The sequence below is a fragment of the Zeus faber genome, assembly GCF_960531495.2.
Source record: "Zeus faber genome assembly, chromosome: 5".
Taxonomy (NCBI): Eukaryota; Metazoa; Chordata; class Actinopteri; order Zeiformes; family Zeidae; genus Zeus; species Zeus faber.
This window is the reverse complement of record NC_137192.1, coordinates 9,580,755-9,607,877: the sequence shown is the minus strand read 5'-3', so window position 1 is coordinate 9,607,877 and position 27,123 is coordinate 9,580,755. Positions and strand designations below refer to the sequence as shown.

General features: G+C 45.9%; 2 protein-coding genes across 3 annotated transcripts in view; both read left to right on the top strand.

Moving 5' to 3' along the window:
• Nucleotides 1–1,245: 1,245 nt before the first annotated feature.
• On the top strand, nt 1,246–15,672 carry sulf2a (sulfatase 2a; the record flags this gene model as incomplete). Its single annotated transcript, XM_080001254.1, has 20 exons — nt 1,246–1,438; nt 3,705–3,944; nt 4,280–4,431; nt 4,534–4,703; nt 7,902–8,052; nt 8,404–8,579; nt 8,735–8,863; nt 9,199–9,255; nt 9,396–9,525; nt 9,665–9,878; nt 10,687–10,936; nt 11,709–11,805; nt 11,896–11,990; nt 12,081–12,140; nt 12,242–12,408; nt 12,570–12,712; nt 12,992–13,100; nt 13,194–13,227; nt 13,710–13,763; nt 14,177–15,672. 20 exons carry the CDS (start codon nt 1,246–1,248, stop codon nt 14,205–14,207), a joined length of 2,652 nt encoding a protein of 883 aa, XP_079857380.1. The 3' UTR covers nt 14,208–15,672.
• Nucleotides 15,673–16,458: 786 nt separating this feature from the next.
• arhgap46a (Rho GTPase activating protein 46a) overlaps nt 16,459–27,123 on the top strand; it is a 38,903-nt gene continuing 28,238 nt past the window's right edge. For both annotated transcript variants that reach the window (XM_080001548.1, XM_080001547.1), the window contains exon 1: nt 16,459–16,573. In XM_080001548.1, coding sequence (XP_079857674.1) covers nt 16,560–16,573 — 14 coding nt within the window. In that variant the 5' untranslated portion in view covers nt 16,459–16,559. The remainder of the gene's footprint in view (nt 16,574–27,123) is intronic.

Below are 27,123 nucleotides of genomic sequence, written 5' to 3'. Positions count from 1 at the left end.
GAGGTAATAGGGACATAGTGTAATTTTATCGCAAACAGCGGACGGTTCATTAAGAGCCAGCCCTGCTTTATGAGAGTCGTTGCCATGACGTTAGCTGTTTTATTAAACTTATTCAGAGTGAGAAGAATTGGCAATTTGGTCACACGTCGACAGACAATGGGCTTTTAATGGGACTCGCGGTTATATTGTGACTTTAACACTGACACAGCTGTCAATTATATAAATGTCTTTCCATATCATTCTGCTTCCCCCCCAGGGTCTTCTCAATCAAGATTTTTAGATTTTCAGGCTGCGGCGGCTACACACACACACACACACACACACACACACACACACACACACACAGTCACACATATACACACTCATTCACACACACGCTCTGACCAAAAGGAAACCACTTCAGTTGTCTTCGGAACCCTAAATTCTCTACACCCCTCCCCACATCTTATTCTCTTTTACCCCCAACTTGGTCTCTCCTTGACCTTTGACCTCCACTACACCCACACCACTCATGCCCTGATTTCCACCCCTCTTGGGGCAGTTGTTGAGTCGTGTGCTGGCCCCAAGCCTGGGCCCATTAGCTCCGGCCTGGCAGCCATGTGCTCATCACCAGAAATCATTACGCCTGGCCAATGACACCGCTCTAATGCATCATTAATGATTGATCAACGAGCTAAGCTCAGCCCAACCGTGGTGTTTGTACGGAATAGCTCCCTGTAATGGCGCTCTGCAAGGCGCGCATCTGCTACGTTTCACCCTGCTTCTGTGTGTGTCTGGAGGCGGGGACGTGGTTGTAGGCGGAAGGCAGAGGAGACGGAGATGACTGTGTGTATTTCCAAATACACACTTGTCCCTCAAGTGTATTATTGCCAGCCCTTTTATTGTCCTCGCCCGCACTCTGCTTCTTTGTCCTCTCAGGTGTATTATGTGCGTTAAGAACATGAATGTGGGTGTGTGTACAGTATGTGTGGCTACTTTTCTGCCTTTCTGCCGATTTCGCCCTCCAGTCTGTCATTCCTAACCTCTGCATAGTGAGACATGTCTTACCTCTTACACCCTGTCCTCATTCGTCCTCCTGCGCGCGGCACGTCCTATCCTTAACCTCCGGCTTCTGCTCCTCGTCACAATACAGGTGGAGTGAAAGAACTGTGCTGCTGCTCTGCGCTGCTGTGTGAGAGGGAGAAAGAAGGAGAGAGGCAGACAAAGGAGGGACGGGGATAGAGGAGTTGCCTGCAGGGTAGAAGGATGGCAGGGCGGGGGCTTCGTGCCCCTCTCCTTCTCCTTCTCCTTCTTGTCGCTCTGGCGGGAATCGTGCCGGCCACTCGTGGCTACCTGTCGGGCTACCGCCAGCGTTCCCGCCCCCAGAGGGACCGGCACATCCGCAACGTCCGGCCCAACATCATCCTCATACTCACCGACGACCAAGACATAGAGCTGGGTAAGGCGCCAGGGAGTCCGTAGGGACCTCCGGATTCAGTAATGTTCTGATCCTGCAATTTATTCTTGTGGTGAGCTTAGATATAAAATGTATTTTAATCAACATTTCTTTAAGAAAAATAAATGAGTTATATAAAAAATAAGCATATTTCAGTTGTACATAAGATCATGCATCATAAGTCAAATCAGTCTTCCCGAGTTAGATTTCAGGCCAACACAAAGTAGCCAAGTTATCAATGATAGGATTGCCGCGGTTATCGGTGTTACTGGTGTTACACGGTGTTTGAGTATACACCAATTACATTACTTGCCCACTGCCGTTTTGCTTCTTTTTTTTTTTATTTTTTATAAATAAAACCTATTTAGTTCGTTTTCACGTATCAGCACCAACGTTACTCAAATAAAATAATAATAGAATTTGTAAAATATTAAGTGTGTCATCAGTACTTAGTCGGACGCGACAAAAGTGAAAGTGTCTGCTTGTGCACGCACGGCAGAGTCGCAGCACATTCTGCTTTTCACGAGAGGAGTGGAGGGAAGGCTATAGGAGACCTTAGATCAGGTATAGATGTCCAATTTTTAGTTTCCGTTTTAGCCTTCTTTTCTTATATAAATTGTATGTACATACACTGCGACCTCTTGCCCTTATTTGTAACTGGACTCTTTCTTTTTTATATTCGACCCTTATTTCATTTAAAAATGTTATTTCCTCCATCGTTGCCAGGTTATTTTATCTTTTTACGCCCACTACATAGTTGTTGCCTGTCATGCCCTAAGAATTTCATTGTACCGAATGACCTTGTGTTGTACTGTAGACTTGACTAATAAAACACTTTGAATTTTGATCGGGACCTATCTCCCTCCGTCCGTAATTAGCGCCCGTTCATAACGGGGGACACCCACCCCCCGTTGTAAAATGTTGTCGTGAGTTTCTTAACCCATGGGAAAAATTCCTCACTGTGGAATCCCTACAATGATTCAATAGACACGACTCATACAATACAATACAAATAAGCAATACAATGTAAATATCAATAAATAGGTCAGTGTGGCATTTAAAAAATTGCTGCATTTATTAAGTAAATAGATTTTTTTCTCCCATCCCTATTTACCTCTGTGTGTGTGTGTGTGTGTGTGTGTGTGTGTGTGTGTGTGTGTGTGCGTGTGCGTGTGTGTGAGGATGCCGCGTTAGAGACAGATGGGTCTGGTGGATCTTTTCTTGTGTTCCTTTTTGGTTTTGTTGTGTCCCATCTCCCGCGGGGGTGGACGCTCTGCCCACACCTGTGTCCATCCAGCAGCATCGAGAGGAAACAGAAATCACCCCTCATTCCGCCCCTTGGCACTGCGTCCTTCTCAAAGTCTCCCCACTGCCCGCTCCACTACTGTTGGCATGGAATGAGAGCGGCCTATGGCATCCATTGTCCGATTGCCAAACCCCGGCCATCTCCCTAACCGCTTAAGCCCGTTAACGGCGTATTGGACTGGAGTGGCTGCATAATGGCCTTGGTGACACCCTTTGTTCCCCAGTGATCGCTAGTGAGGTGGCGGCCATTGAAAAGCAGGAATTTATGGACGGGCATCTGTTTCCCCAAACAATCACCATCAGCCTGAAAAGGGCCTTTTAGTGCATGCGAATTCAAATGGGGCCGCACATCAACGCAAGGGAGAAAAAAAGATTTATTCTTTCGCTCTCTCCGTTTGTTTCTCTCTCTTTCTCCCCGGACTTCATCTCCTATCATTTGGTCCTTCACTCTTTCGCCTCGTTTTCTTCCATCCATCTCTCACTCTGTTTTTTGTATTTTTTTTCCTCCGTAACACCCCCCCCCCCCCGCGTTTGTTACTCCTGTGTTTATTTCTTACTAATCTGTCGCTTCAACCCCCCCCCCCCCCCACCCCACCCCACTCCCCTGCCAATTCTCTTTAGCCCGTACGCCATTTTCTATCCCTTTGCGCCAGCGATGGCAAACCTGCAGTTTGAGGGACCCCTGCGGTGCATGTTATATAAATATATATATATATATATATACTGTATTTATATATACACTGTGTGTGTGTATATTAAAAAAATATAATATAATTTTGTTTGAAAATATATTTTCTTAAATTCAGTCTTTATTTAGGATTTTATCATTTCATTTGTCAGGTTAATTAAATATGATGCTTTTGTACAATTTTGGGATACTTTGCATGAGTAGTGCGATTTAAAACCAGGTTTGCCGCCTCTGCTTTACACAATGCTGTGTTGTCTCTCTCCGTCTCTCTCTCAGGCTCCATGCAAGCCATGAACAAGACGCGGCGTGTCATGGAGAAAGGGGGGACGCACTTCTCCAACGCCTTCTCCACCACGCCCATGTGCTGCCCGTCACGCTCCTCCATCCTGACAGGGAAGTACGTCCACAACCACCACACCTACACCAACAACGAGAACTGCTCCTCGCCGTCCTGGCAGGCCCACCACGAGCCGCACACCTTTGCCGTGCACCTCAACAATTCCGGCTACCGGACAGGTGAGCACCCAAAATGCCCAAATATCTCTAAGCAGCTGCCCAAGGCCCAAAGTAAACTAGCATGCCCCCGAAGATGATTAGTTTGAGTAATTATATGTTATCGAGGCAAAGCAGAAAAAAATGCGGCCAGTCCTGTGTTTACATTCCTGGTTGGGCTTTCACCCCCGAGTTCAGGATAAAGAATAAACACTGGAAAATTTGTTTATCGAAATGCCCACTCCTTTTTCAACACAGTTCCACAGATTATTCTCAGCTTTAAGGTGGAAAAAAAAAGATACATTTTAATAATGAAATCTGAAACAAATTTTCTTCCTGTCCCTCCTCGGCCCCGGCAGCCTTCTTTGGCAAGTACCTCAATGAGTACAATGGCTCGTACGTGCCCCCCGGTTGGAGGGAGTGGGTGGCGCTGGTCAAGAACTCGCGCTTCTACAACTACACCCTCTGCAGGAACGGAGTCCGAGAGAAACACGGCAGTGACTACCCCAAGGTCTCTGCGCTTTCTCGGATCACGATTATTCACTCCGACCTGCACTAATGGTTCTTGAAACCCACATAAATCTCCAATATTGTTAATATGCTTTGTCGGCAGGACTACCTGACGGACGTCATCACCAGCGACAGCATCAACTACTTCCGCATGTCGAAAAAGATGTACCCTCACCGCCCAATCCTGATGGTCCTGAGCCACGCCGCCCCCCACGGGCCGGAGGACTCGGCCCCCCAGTACAGCTCGGCCTTCCCCAACGCATCGCAGCACATGTGAGGAAATGTTAGACCAAACCATCAAATACAAAGTGGATAATCAAGGTCCTGTGGCGTTTGAATGGAGTAGCAAAGCCGTCGCCCGATCAAAATTAAACAACAGTACCAAATATGTAAATTGGGCATTTGGTGTTTTCGTTGAGGAAAACAGTTTGTCATTTGTTTGTTGTTGTTGTTTGGCTGGCAATAAAATCATAAAGTTGGAGATTTTTAAACTCCCACAAATTCAGACACCCTGAAGGCTGCCGTGAGACTCATTCACATCCTCACATTCATTCTCATTCGACGCATCCATGACTTCAGTTTCATCTTACCGCCGGCTTTGAAGTCTCTGTCTGGCTTATTTACATGAAGGAGAAGCCCCTGTTTGTTTGCCCTATGTTGTGTTCACATTAGTCATACCGCTATAATGAGCTCCGTTAATTTGTACCATTTTGTCAGGCATGCTTAAAGAGATTCATGGCTGATGCCAGACCGGTTGATTTAATGAATCTAAGCAGATGCGCACACACTCACATGCACACATATAGTGTGTGCGTGTGTATGGTTACGTACACACGCGTGTATGTAGGTACACGTATGTATGTGCGTGTTCTGCGTGTTCATTGTTGTGTGCTTGGTTTCTTTGACTCGCAACGCACATGACGCGCTGTCTGCTGCTGGCTAATGGTAGCCCTTCTACTGGCCCCCAGAGAGAGATCTGAGAGTCCAGTAATGAGCTCCCCCCCACCCCCCACCCCTATCTTCTCCAATTCTAACTAATCCCACCAGCATCATTAACCTATGCCACGCAGGCTTTATATAAAGAATATTTCAGGGAAAAAAAATCTCCCGCCCCAGTGTCTTTGCAGTAACTTTTAATTGCTCTCTCCCCATAAATTTGGTGGGTTTTCAATGGAGCCCTTCACCTCACCCCAATTCATTTTTACAGAGGCAGTAAATGTCATACACGGCTGTGGCGATACACTTTCTTCTTGCCTCGCCACACTGAGTGGACACTTGGTTGTTGTGCATTGGAATTGTCTCGCCGGTAGAAATGGGGCAGCGGGGCATTAGGATTTTCTTCAGAAAGTCAACTCCGTTCCACTTTCAAGTCCCTGTAAAGTCAATTGCGAGATTTGTTTCTAAACACATTATACATGTGGGAAAGCTATTGCGAGAAACATGTAAAAACACTGTGTGGTGTGGGGGTGGTGTGGTTTCAAGCAGCCACACCTGCCTTGGGTCTAGGTAATTGGGCCCGAGATCAGAGGTGGCTGTGCGCCTGTTGCTCGTCAGATCAATCGACGAACATCGGGTGAATCACCCATCCCCACACACACAAACCGAGAGCCTCTGTCATGACGCGAATCCATCTGCTCCCGACTTGTTACATCTTGCCATGCTCTCTAATAAACTGGTATGCTCATCAAGGCAGCAGGAAAATAATTCGCAAGGGCCAGGAATAGACTTTAGATTTTACCTCATACCTGGGAGGTTGTTTTGGATTTCCTGTATTTCAGTTGTGTTTGTGTTATTTAATTCAGGCACCTGGCCGGGCCGCTCAGGTGGTCTCGGGGGCCCTCGGGCCTGTCACAATCTGTATGAATCTCCGCGTATAAACAATGAACGCTAAGCTCACAAACGAATCCAACTACGTTCATAAGCAAGCAGGCTCTAAATGCCATTGAAGGGTTGAAAATGAAAGTAAAGATTCTCTTCAATACATGAAAGGTCGATACATTCCACAACTTGTACTTTCAGTGATAAAGTCTGGAGAGCGCTGCTTTCGGTAGCGCATCCTAGACGGAATGAAGACGGACTCCGTGTGAACTTCGTGTGGCCCGCTAAGCGTTTTTTGTGGATTTTTTTTGGGGCGGGCTTAAATCAGGGGACGCGTCACGCCACGCATTCCTACCTGGCCCGGCTCCCCCTCTAACACTGTAAGAGTAGAGCGCGTTCGTCCGTGGTTCTCCCGCTCAACCGGGACAAGTTACTACAGCCCACACCAGTTTGCGATCTAGCGATGGCGCATCTTCCCTGGATGCCAGAATGTACATAACAGCTCGGTCTCATTTACATTTCTGTCGCGTTCCGAGCGTGGTGACTCCCGCACAGCGGGGCGCTGTTCCGGCTCCGCCAGCCCGGGTAGCGGGGCTCTGAGTGGGTCTCTCCCCCGGTGCACAAGGAGCTGGAACGGAGTCCCGCCGGACAGTGGGGCCCCGTTCCGGAACGGAGCCCCGCTCCCCGGGAGCGCATGGAGCCGGGGGAGCCACCACGCTTCCTGCAACAAATATCCCAATTTCTAATGTTCTGCTTTTAACTTCAGAGCAAGATCAACAACGAAAAAACCGCCTGTTGTTGCTTTTCTGATTTTGGATCTGTACGTGTGTGGTGTTATTTGACACTTGAGAGGAGCTGCATCCCTCCCACGACTGGCCGTGGTTTCAGTGTCTTCGGCGTCTCAGATCGGGGAGGGAATTGCCTTTTTTTCTCACGATTTTGAAACATAATTTAATATAGTTGCCGATTGTTTTTAATCATTAAAATTTGGCTGGTTGGTTAATAACATGTTTTTCTGTGGTGTGACAAACTCTGAACACATTTATCGTTGCTTCGAAGATCTCATTAGGTATTTAGCGGTATTTATTCTGGCATAATTAAGGTTCCATATAGCCCACAGTTGAGTATTGATCGAATGGTCCTCATGGCCTATCGATTGGAGCGCCTTGCATTTTATAATGGTTTATGTAAGAGCCCAGTTCAGCATTATGTAAACCGTTTTCCGGCTGCTTAGGGAAGCAGAGGGAAGGAAATGTCTGCAGATGGAGGCGCAGGGTTATTGTTGTGCCTGGGTAAAGTGAAAGCACAACACCAGTCCACACTCACACTGGTACATTTTCTGTAATCCACTTCCCACTGGAAATATGACGGTGCACTGTAAAAGGACAACTGAATTTGAATGTATGGTTCCAGCACAATACATTGTATTGAGCGTTTAGGCCGAACCTCAGCCGGGGGCCATGAATGCTGTGTTGAAACCACACAAAACTTCCTCTCAGCTTTGTCAGTACTACGGTGCAGAATTGGATGCTAACTGAGAGTACTCAACTGATTGGCTATGAGAACGATTTTGCTATGTGAATTTTAGAAAAATATGTTTAAGTAGTATTTTCTCCATGCCCCCCCCCCCCCCCCTCTCCATCTCCCACTCAGAACACCCAGCTACAACTATGCCCCCAACCAGGACAAGCACTGGATCCTGCGCTACACTGGGCCCATGAAGCCCGTCCACATGCAGTTCACCAACATGCTGCAGCGTCGCAGGATGCAGACCCTGCTGTCTGTGGACGACAGTGTGGAGAAGGTGGGCGGACCCAGACAGACAGACTAACAATAGCACAGAGGCACATTCATTGTACACACACATAGACGCGCACATACCTTAAAGTAGAGGCACACACAGACATGCCGGCTGACATTCTTAGTCCTGAGGGACCTGTGCTCCTTATTCTGACTGTAATTTATTATTTTTTTAATGTATTCAATGACACACTTGGTAAATGGTTCACCCTTGTTCTTTAAAATTCGGCACCAAAGACTTGAATTATCAAAACAAGAGGTGCTACTTTTTTTTTTTATTTTGTATATATAACTTTTTTATTTTATTTTACATTTTAATTAAATTGTTCACTTTTACCGCTGCTGTTCTGGTTAGGTGTACAACATGTTGGTGGAGACGGGTGAGCTGGACAACACGTACCTCATCTACACCTCTGACCACGGCTACCACATCGGTCAGTTCGGCCTGGTCAAGGGCAAGTCCATGCCCTACGACTTTGACATCCGCGTGCCCTTCTACGTGCGAGGACCGAGTGTGGAGCAGGGGGCTATGTGAGTGCACATCCGACGCGGCTAGGAACCAATCTATGACGCTCTTGATTCGCGTCAATGTGATCGGATATTGATCTTTTCTCCTAAAAAATTGTTTTATACTTTAATGATCCGCCAATCGCTACGGTTCTGAAAGCATGGCTCTATTCCCGCAGAAACCCTCATGTGGTGCTCAACATCGACCTGGCCCCCACCTTGCTGGACATGGCTGGCGCGGACATCCCTTCCGACATGGACGGCAAGTCCATCCTCAAACTGCTGGACACAGAGCGTCCCGTCAATAGGTGAACACACACAATCACAACCCCCGAGATTGACGATATTGCTTTTATGGATGTATGTATGGAGATTTTCTCCCAGCTCTCCGATTCTGTCCTCAGAAGCCAGAAGAGCCATTATTTAAGTCTGTGTTTGACTTTAAAAACTCCCTTACGTTAGTATTTCTGAGGGTTACTGGACTTGTACAGTTCAAATGAATATGTGCCATCGCCGTTCCTTTTTGAGAGCAGTGTAAGGATGACATTTGAAGATGGCGCAGCCTGTTTGTTCGGCCCAAATATCACAGCCTAATCTGACTGATTCTTTTTCTTTTCTTTCTGCTTGTTTTTTTTTTTTCCAGGTTCCAGCTGAGCAGGAAGGGCAAAGCGTGGAGGGATTCCTTCCTGGTGGAGAGAGGGTAAGATCTATCGATTGACCTTTTGCGGAACTTGGTTTTTCATTCCGAGCTTCACCACCTGGTGACATCCAACTCCCTTGTGCGTCAGGCAGTCTTCAATTGAACTTTTCACACCACGCTTGTTTCCTGCCAACGCACAGGAAGCCGCTGCACAAGAGGGCGGATGGGAAGGAAGTGGCACAGGAGGAGAACTTCCTGCCTAAATACCAGAGGGTGAGGGAGTTGTGTCAGAAGGCGGAGTACCAGACCTCCTGCCAGCAGCCAGGACAGGTACCGATCTCCGAGAGTGACAGGAGTGCAGCTCACACACAATTGGAAATACTTGCCAATCCGCTTGACGTTTTCAGTTTCAGAGTCATACAACACCCTCCTCTTCTTATCCTTTATTTACCACTCCGTCCACCCCTAGAAATGGCAGTGCGTGGAGGAGCCGACTGGCAAGCTGAGGCTGTATAAGTGCAAGGGCATGGCCAGCCTCTATGCTGCCCCACGTATGCAGGCTCTGATGGCCAGCGATGGCCCCCGGCTTTACAGCGCCGCCGCTGACTCGGACGGCTGCGACTGCGGTCCCCTGGGCTTCAAAACACCAGCGCTCACGGGGAAAAGACTTCTCACCAAGAAGAGTAAGCTCCTGACATGTGAAACAAGACTTTTTCCTTCCCCTTCAGGAGTTGGTAATAGAGTCTTGAACACTGATTTTGTTCACTTACATTTTAGCGCTTTACTTTGGTTTACCCTTGGAGTAAATAGCCTTAAGTAAAAAAGTGTGTGATGGGTCTCATGTGATGAGGATTATGTGTCTGTGCTGCCCCCAAGTGGTAGATAAAAAAAATACTCTTTTTTTTTTTTTTTTTCATTTTTTCTTTTAAATCTGAACTAGTGCTGTGCCCATTCAAAACATGCCTGTTAGTGAATGTCGCGGCAACTGAACTGAGTTTCACTCTTTGTCACGGGGGAAAAAACACCCAAGTTGCGCTTTTGGATAAATTTGCAGCTCGCTTTTCTATTCAAAGTTTATAAATATTACGTGTGTCGAGTGTACGCACCAAACATGCCTGTTCGAAACGGGGTGATTGCTTTCACCCCGCGACTCCCTGCTGGCCCGCTGTTCAGTTTTATCGAAAGCTTTTTAACTCAACACGTGTTGCATGTCCAAATTGCATCAAATTCGACACTGCACGCCATTGGGTCCCCAGCAATACACCCGCCAAGTGTGAAGTGGATCAGGTGAATGGTTGTCAAGATAATTCAATACATAATACATACAGAGGTTCCTTCCTTTATTAGTTAAATATGCAGGAGGTGGTTTTACAAATAAGATTTGCTTGAAATTAAAATCCCCTAGAGCCATCTGGCTAATGACGGTACCGTAAACAATAGCAGGAGCTGCTTACTCTCTCTTCTGTCCTCTTTGTCATTGATCCCACTCAGAAGTGAAGCCCAGCAAGACCGTGAGCAGGAACCGCTGGGCCAGGTCGGTGCCGTTTGAGCTGGATGGAGACCTGTACGCCGTGGACCTGGGGGCGGGCTACGGGAACTCCAGCGGCTGGCCCCGAGACTTGAGGAAGCACGCGGGGGACGCGGAGGAGGATGACGTGGAGTTCAGCGGCATGGGAGTCACGGCCAGACCCACGACCGGCAACAATCTCACCCCCCCCGCCGCGCTCAAAGTCACCTACAGGTATCTTTACCGTTACACAGGCTGTTAGGCCGATATCTATTACAGCAGTATTAGACTAAAGAATAGAACCTCAATGAAAATATGCAAATCCGTGAAGTTCAGGTCCAAGTATAGCTGACTTCTATCCCAGACAGAGCAGGCTGGTAACGGGGACAGGCTGTGTGTTTCGCTCTTGTACCTCTCACATAGCCGTCATTATATTTGGCACATCCTGAAATCACAAGCTTTAGTTTTTTCCTGCATGACGCAGAACTGTCTACGGGTACTACGGACTACTGCACTATCCCACCCTTCAAGGATGTTGACTACAAAAACGAGACGAGCGTCCCCGGTGAAGGCAGGTGACACCGGATCAAGCAGCTCTGCGCCCGACCTTGGAACCCTTAGTGATGGAAGAACTCGAAACCGATATGAGACGAGGGAAAATAATCCTCACGGAGTAAAAGCAAAGCGAGAAAATCATAATCCCTCGTCATCTATAATCCCATGTTAAACATTCAAAGAAAATCATGTACACAGTTTTACACAGTATGTTACAACAAATATCGCATTGTAGAATGAATCATTTACTATATATAATTGAAATGATAGTTTGGTGGAGGTTTGACGGCTATAAATAGGCTCTTCTTCGTCAAAATCCAATACACCTTTAGTTCAAGAACCCACCCGCTCTTTTTCTATCCAAATACAAATATGTTCTCACTCCAACAAATCGAGATAACACTCGTGCAGAGCCGCGTGAAGGTGACATGCAGTCTGTGCTCCTCTTCAGGTGTTCCATCCTAATGAATGATACGGTCAAGTGCGACGGAGGTCTCTACAAATCCCTCCAAGCGTGGAAAGACCACAAGCTGCACATAGAGCACGAGGTATCGCCTCACGGACACCTACGCAGCCACGCTCCGTGGATCGTAGACGTGAGGTCGTAACGGTGATGTGAATGTGTGCTCCTTGATTAGATTGAAACACTGCAGACCAAAATCAAGAACCTGCGGGAGGTGAAAGGCCACCTGAAGAAGGTGCGGCCAGAGGAATGCCAGTGTAACATCCCCAGGTGAGTGGATTCTCTCCCCAGGATGATTGATGAGGCCGGATATCCATAAATGACTTCCCAATAACACACTTTGTTCCCTCTCCTTTTTAGTTATTTCCTCAAGAACAAGGAGGCTTTGAGGCTCAACCAAGGGCGCCTCCATTCACTCAGGTGGGAGATTGAGTATCGCCCTGCGCAGCCGAAACACGCGGTTGGACCGCGAGTCACATTATTTTGCCTCCTTAATCCCTTTCTCACTGTCTCGTGAATAGAATGTCGTCCAAGCAGAAGAAGCAGTGGGTGTTGAAAGACCAGAAGCGAAGGAAAAAACTGCGCAAACTCCTGAAGAGGCTCCGGAACAACGACACGTGCAGCATGCCCGGCCTCACCTGCTTCACCCATGACAACCACCATTGGCAGACCGCCCCCTTCTGGACAAGTGAGGAATTGGGGCGGAAAAACCGATATGGCAAAAATACAATACAGTAATGCTTTTTTTTTTTTTTTTTTTATAACAAAAACAAAAAACATGTCCTGATTGCGTGTGTTTTTCACCTCTATCCCCTCCCTTTCCTGTGTCATCCCCCTCTATTTTGCCAGTGGGGCCATTCTGTGCGTGCACCAGTGCCAACAACAACACGTACTGGTGCCTGAGGACCATCAACGACACACACAACTTCCTGTTCTGTGAGTTCGCCACTGGCTTCCTGGAGTATTTCGATCTCAACACTGACCCGTACCAGGTATTCATCACACACACACACACACCCACACACACACACACACACACACACACACACACACACACACACACACACACACACACACACACACTATACACTATTACCAAAGCCAGAGTTTCCATGAGCATGATCCCAGAACATGATTCATATGGCTTTCCAATAATCTCTATGGCTGGGGGGTAGCAGACCTTCCTACTGAGATTTCCAGAGTAAATCATATTTATTGTCGTTTTTGGCAAATACCTGCTCGGTAACATGTTGTTCCCAATGGGCCTCTAGCTGATAAATGCTGTCAGCACGCTGGACCGCAACGCTCTGAATTCAATGCACCAGCAGCTCATGGATCTGCGGAGCTGCAAGGGCCACAAGCAGTGCAACCCAGAGAAGGGTGAGTCGGGAGGACGGGACATGATTAATTGTTGCGTCTCCTGAAATTTCAGAATGAAATTAATACACCCCCACCCCCCCTTTTTCATTTCAGGAGGAAAGGAGCGAAACTACTTCAGCGAATACAGGTATTCTCATCTCCCTTGTTTCTGCATAAGCTATTACTTTTGTAAGCGCCACAGATGGAATTTGTGTTAAAGTGGGAACTTTAGCAGAGGTTACATCCTCCCCCGGGTGTCTTGGATTGTGTTTCTGCTCGCTGCGAGCCACTCAGGCAGACAAGACGAATAAAGTACACTGGATGTTACGGTGAAATTGAACCGCTTGGAAGTTCGCACAAACTGTCACGGTTGGCTATTCCTATGATCAAAGCCTGTTAAGCAGGAGCCAAAATGCAAGCCTGCTTTCAGCTTCTGCTGTTCTTCTGTAATAATGCCTAATTGCCTGTCTCTGCTGTGTGTGTTTCTCTGTCTGTGTGCATATGCGTGTGTGTATATGTGTGTGTGTGTGTGTGTGTGTGTGTGTGTGTCTGTGTGTGTGTGTGTGCGTGTGTGTGTGTCCATGCACGTGCATCTGCCCCGCACGTGAATACGTGCTCTGCATGCTTCAGGCCAGTTCATCGTCGAAAGAGGCCAAAAGTGAAGAAGCCCTCCTCCAAATCGCTGTGAGTTTGTCATAACCCATCTGTTCCTACATATTCAGCCAAATCTCCCAACATCCAATCTTTTTGCTTGGTCAGGCAGCACGGCAGCATGCCTCTCATTTAACGTGCCCCCCCCCCCCGCTCTGCACTTTATTTCCGTGTTTTTTACCTAAACTAGCTGTTCTCCCTGCATCGCAACGCTGCTGCTACACCTTTTTTTCCTCCTTGTTTTAGCCACTCACACTACGCCCTCTTAGTCAGCGGTGTGAGGCAGATGACCTGTCGTGGCATTATGTTGTCGTCTCGGTTCTTTGTCAGTGTTTCTCTTTCCCCTTTCCCGCAGAGTCGCAGAACACAGCTGGAGCTACGGTTTCCAGTGAACGGCTAAAAGTTCCACATTTAACCCCCTATTATTTATCTCTCCCGCCACACAGAGGGCAGATTTGGGAAGGCTGGGTCGGTTAACCACCTGGGTCCCACGAGCCGCCACACGGGGTCCCATCTGGTTTAGTGGAGGAAGAGGGAGGAATTGCAGTGAGAACCCAAGGACCTTGACCTCACTTTGCTGGGATGTAACCTGAGATCTTCTCCGATTGTATCGTGAGGTTCTGTTTTTTTTTTTTTTGTTGTTTTTTGTTTTTTGAGAGAGAGAGCTGCTTGGGCCCAGCCCGCAGCCGTTATCGACCCCCCAGCAGAAGAAACGCCGACATCGACATTGAACGCCATGCTCAGAAACTCCACGGGTCTCCGTTTCTACTTCCACGTGCGTTTACACTCACAACACACCGCACTTGTTGATCTGTCTCAGCTCTCACCCCCCCACGCAGAGTGCCGCATCTCCGGCGAGCGGCCTTGGCGTCCACAAAGTCTGACTTTAAGGTCTCGCTTGTACATAATGTATCTCAGCTTTAATCCGCTTTCTTTCATGTCACCCAGAACTGCGTGGAATACGGGACCGTGGAAACGGGACCTATGAAGGACTGATCATGTGTCAACTCTGCTGCTACACACACTGACGTGATAGTGCTCATCTTCCTGCCTCGTTGTGTCTTTCTGGCACCCGCCGGTTAGCTATGTCATTAACACATAATAGTAAGATGGCCAACAGGTACAGGGAGTCGCTGTTGTCTTTTTTTTTTTTCCTTTTTCTTTTTTTAAACTGTACACCAACACATCTGAGCGCATGGGAAGTGGCGGAAACTCACTTGTGATGAACGCTTACGAACATTTGCCGCAGTGTTTTGTACAATTGCTAATCTCAATGTTGATGAATGTCATTTATGCAGCGTCATGCACTCTTCTTTGATACTCAGGAGAGCTGAGGTGACACGTTCCATGTATCTTGATCCTGTTACTGACAAATGATGGCCCACTGCCATATGCCAGCCACACCTTGAACAGGCCAACGTTAACTACTGTTTCACATTTGATCATTCACAACACCTCCGACTGACCATTGCCCGCTGGTAGAATGCTATATTAGTGGATGCCATTTTACTCCTTTGCATTGTCAATACCACACTGTAGAAGTATCATAATAGTCTGATCAGCTTGCTATACATGGTGCTATACATGGTGAAATAAAACCTTGCTGTACAGTACAGTATGTATTTGAATGTATGTTGTGCTATTAATAAATGTTTACAATATTTTTTTATAATACCGGAGCGGGGGAAGAACTTTGTGGTACGCTATGGCTGACAAAAATGACCTTTTAGGGTAGGAATGTAGCTTGAGAAACTCTGTCTCTCTTTACAGTGTGGGATCATGCCTCCTTCGTTTAGAAATATTTGATATGTGTTTTTGGATTTAGATAAACGCTTCTTTTATGATGGAAAAGCACTTAAAAAGCTTCACTGTGAAAAGAAAGAGCCCCTGTACGCCAGTGTTGGACAACACAAGAATATTATACTCAATGTGAGTTTTTAGTTACTTGCCTTTTTTTTTTTTTTTTTTTTTGCAAATATTCCATTATAGTCAATCATCATTCCATCATAGTAAATGTGAATAAAGTGTTGTTTGACCGTACCATAAGTGATTTCCTTGCCTGACAGTCCGCTAGTATTCCAGCAGGTGTCTCTGTCTGCTTAACCATCGGCGACCGCCCAGCTTCGCCTCATTTCTGGGCAACTTTTCGGCGCTACCGACCGCTCGTCTGAGAAACGTGTCCGAACATGTCGCGACATGAACGCGTGTCAATCGTTGCCCAAAGTCCTCGACAGCGGCCGGTTTGAATTGGTCCCGACTGGGAGCTCGTCCCCCTCTGTTCGAGCGCAATGTCGTTCGTCCAGGCGCGTCCGTGTGTCGTGTCGAGCGGAGCCAGGATATAACGCAACCTTGACAGGTGGCGCGGCATCCGTATCTCACTAGCGTCGTTCTTCTATTCGTTGAAATGTTGATGTTGACGGACTTTTGACGTAAAGAGAAGGGAAACGACAGACCGAAGCTGCCGGGGGGGGGGGAGGGGGGGGCGGCGTACGCCACAGTTGTGGGTGGACGGACGACCCCGCCCTCCTTCCATCCCAGCCAATCAGGGACGGTTCGCAGCCTTCCGGGTGCGTCGTGTGGGAGGGGCGTGGTCAGAGAATGATTGACTGGGGGGGTGGGGAGAGGCGGATCCCGGCCAATGACTGACGGGCAGGGGCGGGGACGCCATGTCGGATCCACCGACGGGACGCTGCCCCTGTCTCCGCGTTCCCACTGTGTCGCTGGGAACTCGGCCCCGCTCCCTCCTGCGCGGCCGCCGCTCCCCGCGAACCAAACCGCGAGCAGACGAGTTCCGCCTTTTGTCCGCGTTTCGCTGACGATGTGAGGGAGATGGCTGAGAGCAGGTAGGTTGCCTGTCGCTGTGGCGGCGGCGGTGGCGTTTGTCTTGTGCGCGCACGCAGCCACGTGGATCCGAACTTGTAGCAAAGTTTGGGACGAGATAGTTGGTTTGAGTTCCTCAGCCGCCGTCCATCGCGCCCAAATGGATGCGTGCATTTTGCATTATGTATGAATTATTGTTTTTGGGGACAAATACTAAACATGCAGGCTTGGGTTGTGTCAAAATTGGAATACATCATTTCACCATTTATATATGATATAATTTACTATTTTTGACCGTGCGAATTGTTGATACAATTGTGTATTGTTTTTGTTCAACGTTTATTGAAAATTGCCAATTTTCGATTTATTACCCTTGTTACTTTATTATTATGATTGCTTATTGTTTTCCCGTAAGCCGCTCTAACTATCTGCCTGTGTCTGTCTCAGGATAGCGGTAAATGATGGAAGGGTTGCCGCTTGTGTCGGTGTGTTCCTTTCTTTTTCGGTCGGTAATAAGCAATTTGTCGGTCATTACACATTTGACAGAGCAAGTTATAACATATTATTTCAGCCAAAAAGCGACGATTGCCTTTGAAATAACGTTAGGTTACAGGGGAAAGGTATTTTCTATACAAACAGGACCACCCCCTCTCTCTATTGGTTTTTCCTAATCTGGGCTACAAGTTGGCTCTGCTGTCTCTTTGGTGTGGTTGGAAGACCAATAACTTGACAGGAAGACAAATGTTCCACAGCTCATTTGTCGCACCCTTTTTTACTACCGAGCCCAGCTTAACTTTGGTCTACATATTGAGTTAGACATCCTCAAGCATCTGCTAGTCTGTGTTGCATTAAACACGTTTCCTACTTTTATTAGTTGCACACATGGTTTACTTTAGTCCACTATTTGAAGCCCCCATACGTCGGACATAAAGGGTGGCAATTAAGTTGAAGGCTAGACTTAAGAAATAAACGTGATTCATAAAACACGTTGGATCAATGCATTGTGCCGTGTCTAGCCCTTTATGCCTTTCATATGTTATATTATTCTCTGGTGGAGCCTTCTGTTTTAAAATTGCGAAAGGGCGGTTAAGAAAAGTAAGCTGTCCAGATAGAGGTCATTTCTATGGGCCATGGCCCTTCAATTGACATGCCACTTTAAGCCAGTTTCACCGCTGCAAAATGTTGTACTTGTCCCTGTCCAGCTGTTGGTGATATGAGCCACTGGCATCTGCTTGGTATTTATTTTTGTAACTGTGTTAACTTTTCTATCTGATGTTTTACTGTAAAGTATATGTTTTCAACAAAGGAACAAAACTAACTCAAATGATATGGAAATTGAAAAGTATACTAAATTGGTCCATCTACATTATCCTTCTTTAGGCTAAATAGTCAAAATTCAGCCATTTTAATTGGCATCACTGCCTCACCGAAAGACTCTTTGGCTAGAGCGAGATGTCAATCTGAGTTACGAAGAAGCCCTACAATAGAATGTCGTCCCACTGTTTACTCTGGTGGATCAGGCAGAGGGGAACAAAACACTGCATTCTTCCAGCAAGGTTACCCTGATTTAAAGCAGGGTCTTTCAAACAATGACAACACGGGACAGGGCAGGATGTCCATCCTACAATGGCTTTGAAGATGGATCTGTTTGATTGGGCCATTGAGAGGAAGTCACATTTCAACCTTGTGCTCTGGTGCCAATTGCTGGTTTTGGGCTGTGGTGTGTTTAAACAGTGATGAAAGATTTATTGGTGGAATTGTTGTTTTAGTTGTCAAAAAGAACATGTAACCTACAACTTTCTTTTTATAATCCTGATCAAATCCTTCAAGAACAATTTATTCACCGACTGTCTTGAGCACTTGTTTTAAAGACGATTATTCAAGGTTTTGGTATTCTGCTCCACCTCATCTGTCTGTACCTCTACAGCATCTGACGTTTGGAATCTCATATGTTGGGATTAAGGTCTGGTTAAACATCTTGATATGTGCTTGGCATTCCCTGGGGTTAAGTGCTCTGATCGCTACAGTGACATAGGTTAAGGTGATATCATCAGTTAAATTAGCTCTAATTCTAGAAAGCCTCTTTGAATCTCATGCTACAGCAGTTCACGCCATGTTCAGGGGTGTTTTAATGTACGTATATGCAATTGACCCATAGTGGTGGCCCCCCGTAACTTATTATCTGCTACAATGCTGGTTTCAGTCATAGATGGACCCAGCTTTAATGTCTTCACCAGATAGCACGGTTTGTGTCTAACCCTGGCGCACTTGCCTTCTACGTCCCCGCATCCTCCAAGTTACAACTCCCTAACGTTTCTTTGCTGTGTGCCTCTTTGGACACTCCTTGACCCTACTCAGGCCTCGTCTATCATGTCAGCAGGAGGCTTGGGCCTGGTGGGCTTTAATTTAAAAGGAAGTTGCTCACAGCTACTTCTGGAAACCGTTAAACAGGTCCAAATGCTAGTTAGGGCTACAACTAAATGGAGGTTGAATCAGCCCTAGCTTTGTCTTAATTTTAAAAATATCATGAAAATATTTCCATTTGAGCCGAAAATCGGCCCTTAGAGATCAGTCGTAGTCAAAGGCCTGGACAGTGTATGCAGAGGTCTATAACGTGATTACATCCTAATCATTATATTCTTGTCTCTTGTTTGGACAAGTGATCCCATTGTTTCTGGGTCTGACAGCTGGTGTCCAGGGCAGAGAGGCTGCCTTGTACGTACTAAACACCCTGATCCCCACGCTCGGCCTGTCTCCTGCACATGCTTGCTCTCGTCCACTGTCTCATCTGACCTTAGAAACTTTCCATTTGTTCTACCACTAAAGAGGGGCTAAAGGGGGAGGATTTCTAGGGGCAAATGGAAGACACTGTTTGTAAGGCTTGCCCCCTTTTTCCAAGAGGATTTAATGACCCTGTTGTTGCCTCTCAGTCAGACACTGGATGTGCCCCACAGCATTGTGAGTGAACCGGAAGTTCTGTTCTGGTGACTGGCGTTACTGCTGAATACAACTGCTTTGGTGGAAGGAAGAGCGAGGGTGGCGGACAAGACAATGCTGCTTCTCCTTGGATCGTTTTTAGGCACAGAGTGGAGACGGTATTTGGAGTAGCATTCAAGACTGCCAACACAGAAAAAAGAAACAAATGTTCTCCTGGAGCCATTGTCGAGGTAGGCACTATGATCTCACACCTCCTGAAGAATAAGTTTGTTGCAGCATTCTGGCAGGGAAGGGAAATGGGGAATATGCATATTCACGGGGGCCATGTAAAATCGGTAGTTGGAGAGCAGCATGGGAAAGACTGGCCATACTGAACGTGGTGAAATGACCTTATGGGATCCGGTCTAATCCGGTACCATCGGAGAAGGGGAAACTGTCTCTAGTTGTGGATTAGGGCAGCTGTTGGAGGTCACCCCAGTTTTCCTATACATGTCCCAGGCTCCTCCCCCCTCCAGGGCTTTGATTGGCTGGCCTTCCCTGTGGGAAGGCATCAGAGAATTCTCCTTGAATTAAGTCTGCCTGTTGATCTGACAATGCTGTCCATTGTTCTGTACCATCACAGACATTAGCATAGGGTCCTCTTGCACAGGCTTTGTAATGCATATTTCTGTTAGTCATTGCAGGACATCCTTGTCACCTAGGAAACCCTTTTTCACATCTCAGAGACCTCACATGCTCATGTGATTTAAGACGCTGTTGTGGGCGTCAGAAAAGTCTAGATATTTTTCTGAATCCCCAATCCTCGTTCTGATTGTTCAATGTGTCAGTGTGACCATCTTTCATACCGAGGTGGGGGGGTTGTAATTCCTTTCTATTCTGCAACAGCCAACTGATGAATGGGTATTGGGCCGAGCGCAAGAGAAGTTAAAGATTTTGGTGCTGGGCAATTGCTTTAAAGTTTAAGTGCTTTAAAATTGTGTCTGACAGTATAGAGCAGAAGGTTAGAACAGAGACCGGATCATCAGGTTCCCAAGATTTCTGGCTGTATGGAGTCATCTCAGTGACTCAGAGCTGCCAATCATGGTGTTCTCAGGTAAAGTTAAGAGAGATCAAAGATCATTTCCTTAGACGAGTGGTTGAGATGTGCTTTTACATTTAAAATGTACTCTAGTTATAGAGTACATTGAACAGTTGTACAGTTTAAAAATATGTCATACATTTTATATTTATGTATTTTTATACATTTTATGTTTGACGTATACAGTACATTGTTGGCATCCCTATGTTCTCCGTTCTGTCCTGTCCCATGCCCCTGTGGGGGCGGAAGCAAGTGACTATGAGATCAGTGCTCTCCACTCCTGGCCTTCCTCTTTATCTCCCTGCCTCGGCCTTGTTCTCTGTGCCAGCCATGTGGCATCCCTTCTGTTCAGACTTAAGGCGATTTACCTGTCTTACATGTCAACCTGTCTTTTTTTGCCAGCCTCCCGTGTCCTGGTCGGCTCACACAAGGCCCATTCTGTTGTGCCTGATAACCCCCCTATCCATGTGAAAAATGACCCCCTGGCCCCCACCCTGTTCCCCCAATGTCAGCAGAGCTAGTGTGAAGAATGGATGCCAACAACTGTTGCTGAGCACTCTCACGGGTGAGAGGGAGAGGGTCAGGGTGTAGAGGTATAGTAGTAGAGCCGGTCAGCTTTTTACAGTCCCCCAGGTGCGATTGATGTAAATAACCCCCAGGTCCCCAGGAATAGCCCAACATCCAGGGTTCTATGGATCCTGTGCCTTCAGGTGTAGGGTTAGAGGCAGAGCCGGACTTCACACACTGTCTTGTCACACAAGCTTTTCATAGGCTGTGCGCTGCCTGGGTAACCTCAGGCACAAAGGCAAGGATACGCTAGAGACAAGCTGCTACAGTAACCCGTAGAGGAAGAAATTTAACAGGGCATTTAGAATTACAACAGAGTCAGTGAGATGGCAAATAAACCCACAGAAATTTCTAAACGAGGCAGTCGGCTTGCAGCCCTCTACGTTGTAGGTTAAAGAGTCACATTACTGTTAAAGTCAAGGTAGCAAGTGTACCACACTCTAATATTAGCATTAACTTTAACCCTATGTGACCTGCTGATGGGTCAAAATTCTACCATGTTTTATAAGCTTTATAGGAAAAGAACAGTTAGTCACAGAAACATAATCCTTTTTCATCGGAAAGTAGCAAAGTGCCAAGCTAATAGCTATTGACTTGTACAAGTGTGTACTCTTAAATTCTTATTAAGCAAAACTCACTTTTCAGTGCTTGTGCACATACATTTGGGTCTCTGATGGGTCTACTAATACCGTTTCCAAAATTAGTGGGTTTACCCGCTAATTTTAGGCGATTGAGACTTTTCCCATTGCCAAGAGAAATGCTGTTTTTTTTTTTTTATGGTTTTTATGGTTCGTCTTGAACTAGTCGGAAAAGGGGCGTGTCATGGTTCCAATATGATTGGGAACAAAACAATAGAGGAGACAGCAACATTTGGATTTTATTTTGGATTCTAAATCAGATATGAAATGGTGGAATGATACACAGATATTCGCGTCTATTTATACGCCAACGTACGGAATTTCAACACGCGTCGCATCGCGCAGGTAAAGGGGTCAAAATTAGCGAGTCAACCCGGGTGTTCTATTCACATCAGAGCCAATCGGAGGTAGAACCGATTTAAAACCTGTCTATTGCAGGAGCATTTGACCTGGGACTGAAACGCAGGTTTTACCTTTCCCATTGATGACAAATGCCAGATGTTAGGCGTGTGGGAAAGGGGTATAACACACAAACTGTGAAATAAGACAACACAGTCATTTTATTGTGAGCTGCCTTTCAGAAAAGATGTCCTGAAAGGAGCCGTTGCACTTGGTGTGCTATGAAGCAGTGTATACTATGTAGAACTGAGGTACTACACAGCATTGAGACACATTAGAACCGCCCCCATCTGTGTGTCCACTACGGATGCAACGGTACAGTGGGTCCACGGTACGGTATGTATCATGGTTTATGGGCTACGGTCCAATGCTAGGTTGACTGTACTGTAGGCTGCTGTGCGCGATCCACTCCGCTTTTCTGTAGATGTATTCATTTTATTTTGCAATTGAATGACACAAAAAAAGCCCAAGCACCGTTGTGTCCCCCAGGGCTCCTAGCTCCACTTTGCTCCAGACACCACAGTGAAAGTTGGAACAAACTTTGAAATGAGGTCTTGCAGATCTAATATGAGGGAAGATTCAGCAACTGGGTTGCTTATTTTTCTCCTCAAATTTGGTTCAGAAACAGATTTTGGTGGACTGATAAGGTGAAATCAGTGGAACAGAATCCGGAAGCCATGCTCAAACGCCAATGGCTCCATGAACCTGGAACTTGTGCTCAAACCCCACTAGTTCACAGAACTAGAGGCCTCGGCGGGTGGCTCCTCCCACTGAAACAGCCCGTTTTCAAACAGGGTGGATTGGACACATGTTAGAATGGCTTTAATGCATAATCTGTGTCGCATTTTCAGAAAAAAAAAATGTAAACATGTTTTGGAGACCTCAGAGACCATATATTAACTTGGTGAAAAGGAGCATTATAGGTCCTCTTCAAGTTCTGCTGAATCTTAGGATATCAAACACTTGATAATGGTCTGAAAAAGCACCTCACTATTATCCAAGATTCCAAAGCAGGCAAAAATTGTCCCTTTAAGCTGAAGTTAGGTAGGGATAAGGCGGGGCAGCTATGAGGTTGAATGGCAAGTTGTTTCTTTCAGAAGCCCATAACTTTCTAACAGACTCGGCTGTGTTTTTTGATGAAAAATTTTAAGCGGGTCCGTTTGATGTTAAATTCCACACAAAACAAACACATGAGTACACACAGGTGAACCTTTTTTGCTTTTAGTTATCGTGTCACCCCTAGCCCCGGTGGAAAGGCAGGAACAGGAGGTGGCGAAACAAAACGGGCAAAAGAATGTGGTGTGTATAACAGGTGCAGAGCTTTTTTTCTGTCATCTGAAACATGCGCACTCTCCCCATCTCCCTCTGATAGAACTCGACAACCTGGGTGGGGTGTGGGAGCCTGCTGCCGTGTCCCGCAAGACAATGACCCACATAGCCACCTGAGTCCTAACCAACAGAGCACAGAGTCCTAGTGCTCTGTTTCAAATAGAAACAACATTTAGTTTGGTGTGGGCTTCGAAGGATTAAATATAAAGTTGTGTTTAGTTGTAGAATTTGAGGGTGGTCACTGTTTAATTGGACCATGCTCATGCTCAAAGTCCTCAAAGACAAATTGTGAACTAAACCATTGGCATAATAAGTAATCTGAATGTTTAAATATAATTTGTAACTAAATTTAATTTTCCCATAATTCCTGGTGGCACTGCACTCATTTATTTTCACTTCCACAGAACAGTAGTTGGCTTTACACATTCTGGACCAAACTATTTTCTGTTCCCTCCCACTAAAGGGGAACGGTGTCCACACCACTCATTATGCCAGCTCTAAGGCTGCACTTTCAAACATTAGGATAACTATGTCAGGCTATGTCTTGCTAGTGGACCTGTGTTCCTATACATGTTTTACAATATTTAGATAAGCCTGTTGCCTAGTAGCAGCTTGGCTGCGTACTTTGTGCATCAGCTATACATAATCAAACAGAAACTGCCATCTGGCAGATTATTGCTTATATTGTATTTGAGGTACAGGTCTCTGCTTGCTCAGTAACAACATATTGACTGGTTGAAAATAAAGAACAAGAACAAACTGTTTTTGGTTGTAGCACAGATTTTGTGGTTTCACAATCCCCATTGTATGTGCATTTCTTGTCTGTGGATTTAACCTGCACCAGAGGGTGAGTACAAATGCGTTTCATCCCCCGCTCCCTTAGCTACAACTTATATTTTTAAAGCCAGTATCTGTGGAGAATGGAGGTCCTATGTCTCTAAATAGGAAAGAGCATGCCTGTAAATATACCGTCTGGAGAGGACCATGGCACTTGTCCGAGTGGCCGATGAACAAGCGTTATGTTTTCTTAGATGAATGACAAGCTGCTCTAGTGGGAACAGCAGCCTGACCATGTCCACCTGGGATAGTACAGCTCAGAATTGTAGGCTGTTTTTCGAATTTTAGGGGTTATTTTACAATGCCACTAAGTGAGAGCCTTAACTGGCCCACTGGTGCCTCCATTGTGCCTTTTGTCTCACTTTAACAAATCTCAGGAACGAATGAGCCCATTTGGCTCCATTCCTGAGGGTGCCCTATCTGTCCATCATTCCACACTGTCAATGGAGCATTATAATGCATGTTTTGAAATTATCTGATCAATACAATTTCCTGCTAGTCTAGTCTACTCACAGTGCCATGGTACTCAAAGCAAAACCCAGAGTGAAGTTCAGTTTATCTTTCCGTCACAATAAACAGCCACACTGGTATTTCAGTTTGATTGAAATCCAAATCCGAACAATGGCAGAGGGCTGCGTTCAGCCCTATTTCTAGACAACGTATTGTCCAGTCCTCTGCGTTTCCATTGCTGGGAAAAGTGCCATTTATTCTTTGGGGTTGGCTTAGAACAATGGGGCAGATTCCATGAGCTGTTTTCTGTTGTTCCCCTCTCGCTATGGGAAACCGTTCTCAGATCTGCCGTTATTTTTAGGAGACAGCTATAAATTGTGAATGATGGATGAAGTATTTCTCCTTTGCACGGGAGACCTTTGGCGTGTTGGGACAAGAGAGGAGAATGTGTGTTTGCGTTTGGGTCAGCTCTGCCCCTTGGTTTTGGCTCAGCTCATTTGTGTGTTTGCTATTTGCAGAGGTGTCTTTTTTTTTATTATCTCTTTCAGTGTCTGTTACTGAACTGTGTTTTGATTCTAAAGCAACAGTCAAATTGAAAGCAGATTAATTTTACAGCCTCTTTGGTGTTTTATAAAAGGGTTCATTGAGACATTGTGCTGTAGGTTTGAGGGGGGAGGGAAAAAAAAAAAAAAAAGATCCAAGACCCAACTGTATCCTGGTTCAGGATGCAGTTGGAAAAATACACCTTACTAATTCAAATTTATACTAGAAAAGCAGAGTCGAGGGATTGACCAATGTCAGGTCAGAAGTGTTTGTATCGTACCCGATACTGATATCGGTAGCAGTGCATCCCCAACTAGTCTTATCAAAGTAGACATGTCATAGAAAAATTAATAGCTAACTTGAAATAGTGGTTATCATTTGTATGGAATCAGTTCCAGACAAGGTAATGACAAGTTACAAAAGTAAAAATAATGATGTGAATAACATTTGAGGAAGCGGATATTTTACAGCTTCCTTCTTAACCCGGTGCTAGTTTACCACTCACAACGCTTTTGTCTTTTCTTTTGTCTCTGTGCAGTGTCTGAGCCAGTGTTTGCTGAAGGCAGGTAGGGTGTTTGTGTTAAGCTCGTCAAACCCTTCTCCAAAGTGGCTTAGCCCCCTAAAAGGGGGTCCGCGTCAATAAGATACATCAATAAGAGTTTTATAGAGATCCACCAGGTGCTTTGGCGATCATTCGTATGACCCTGTGTGTAATAGGTTAATTTGAGTTCATTATACTAAAACATTTTGACCGGAGTATATAGCTTTGACACGGCGCTGCAAACCGCATTCCAAACCATTTATGAACATTTGCAGCGAGACAGAGAGTGCGGGGGGGGGGGTGCGCTGTGGTTGTTATAAGACCTGTGTTTTAGTTTGAGGTTTGCCTCTCAGTGGTAAGATGGCCAATGCCCGCTGGCTGTTTGCTGCTCTATTGTGTGAAGTTCTGTGGTCCTTCTGAAATGACCACTGTCACTCACCTCATTTTCACAAATAATATACAGTAACTCAAGAATGTGATTTTTAACATTTAAAATACCATACCATCTGATAATGTTGTCGAAGACAGTGTTTCTCAAATGGTGGTACTCGTACCCTTTAGGGCAGGGGTAGCCAACACGATGCCCGTGAGCACCTGGTCGCCCGCAGGGAGCCAGTGAGTCGCCCGCAGGGCAAGTTATAAAAATAGCACGAGACGAGTCACTGGTAGAGCCCGGGTCTAAAAATAACTTTTTCTCAATAAAACTTGCATGGATGTAGAAAATATATAGTTTAACATTGCATGAAACATTTTAAAAACACCAATTTTTTTATTGCAATTACATAATATTCATTATTTAAAGGTTAAAAACCGAGCAAATGTATATTATTTGGGAAGATTATATCAAACAAGTAGTCCTCCATATTACTCTCTCTCCTAGCTCTCAGTCTCAAAAATATTGGTGACCCCTGCTCTAGGAGTACTTTGTGACACTGCAGGGGGTACTCCCATAATAAAAAATAAATAAATAAAAAAGTGCTTGTGTATATATAATGTTTAAAAATACACATAGGACGCACATACAGTATTTTCACGACCATAAGGCGCACCGTACTAAAAGGCGCAGTCTCAGTTATGTCTGCCATTACTGTATTTAACACACACATAAGGCGCACCGGATTATAGGGTGCGGGTTTTATATACCGGTACATATCCTCTACTACGTTTAAATACCTCTACTGCGTATTTAAAAATAGAGCGGGAGCAAAACTGAGTATGTTTGTGCTTTATTCATGTATTTATTACAAAGTATTA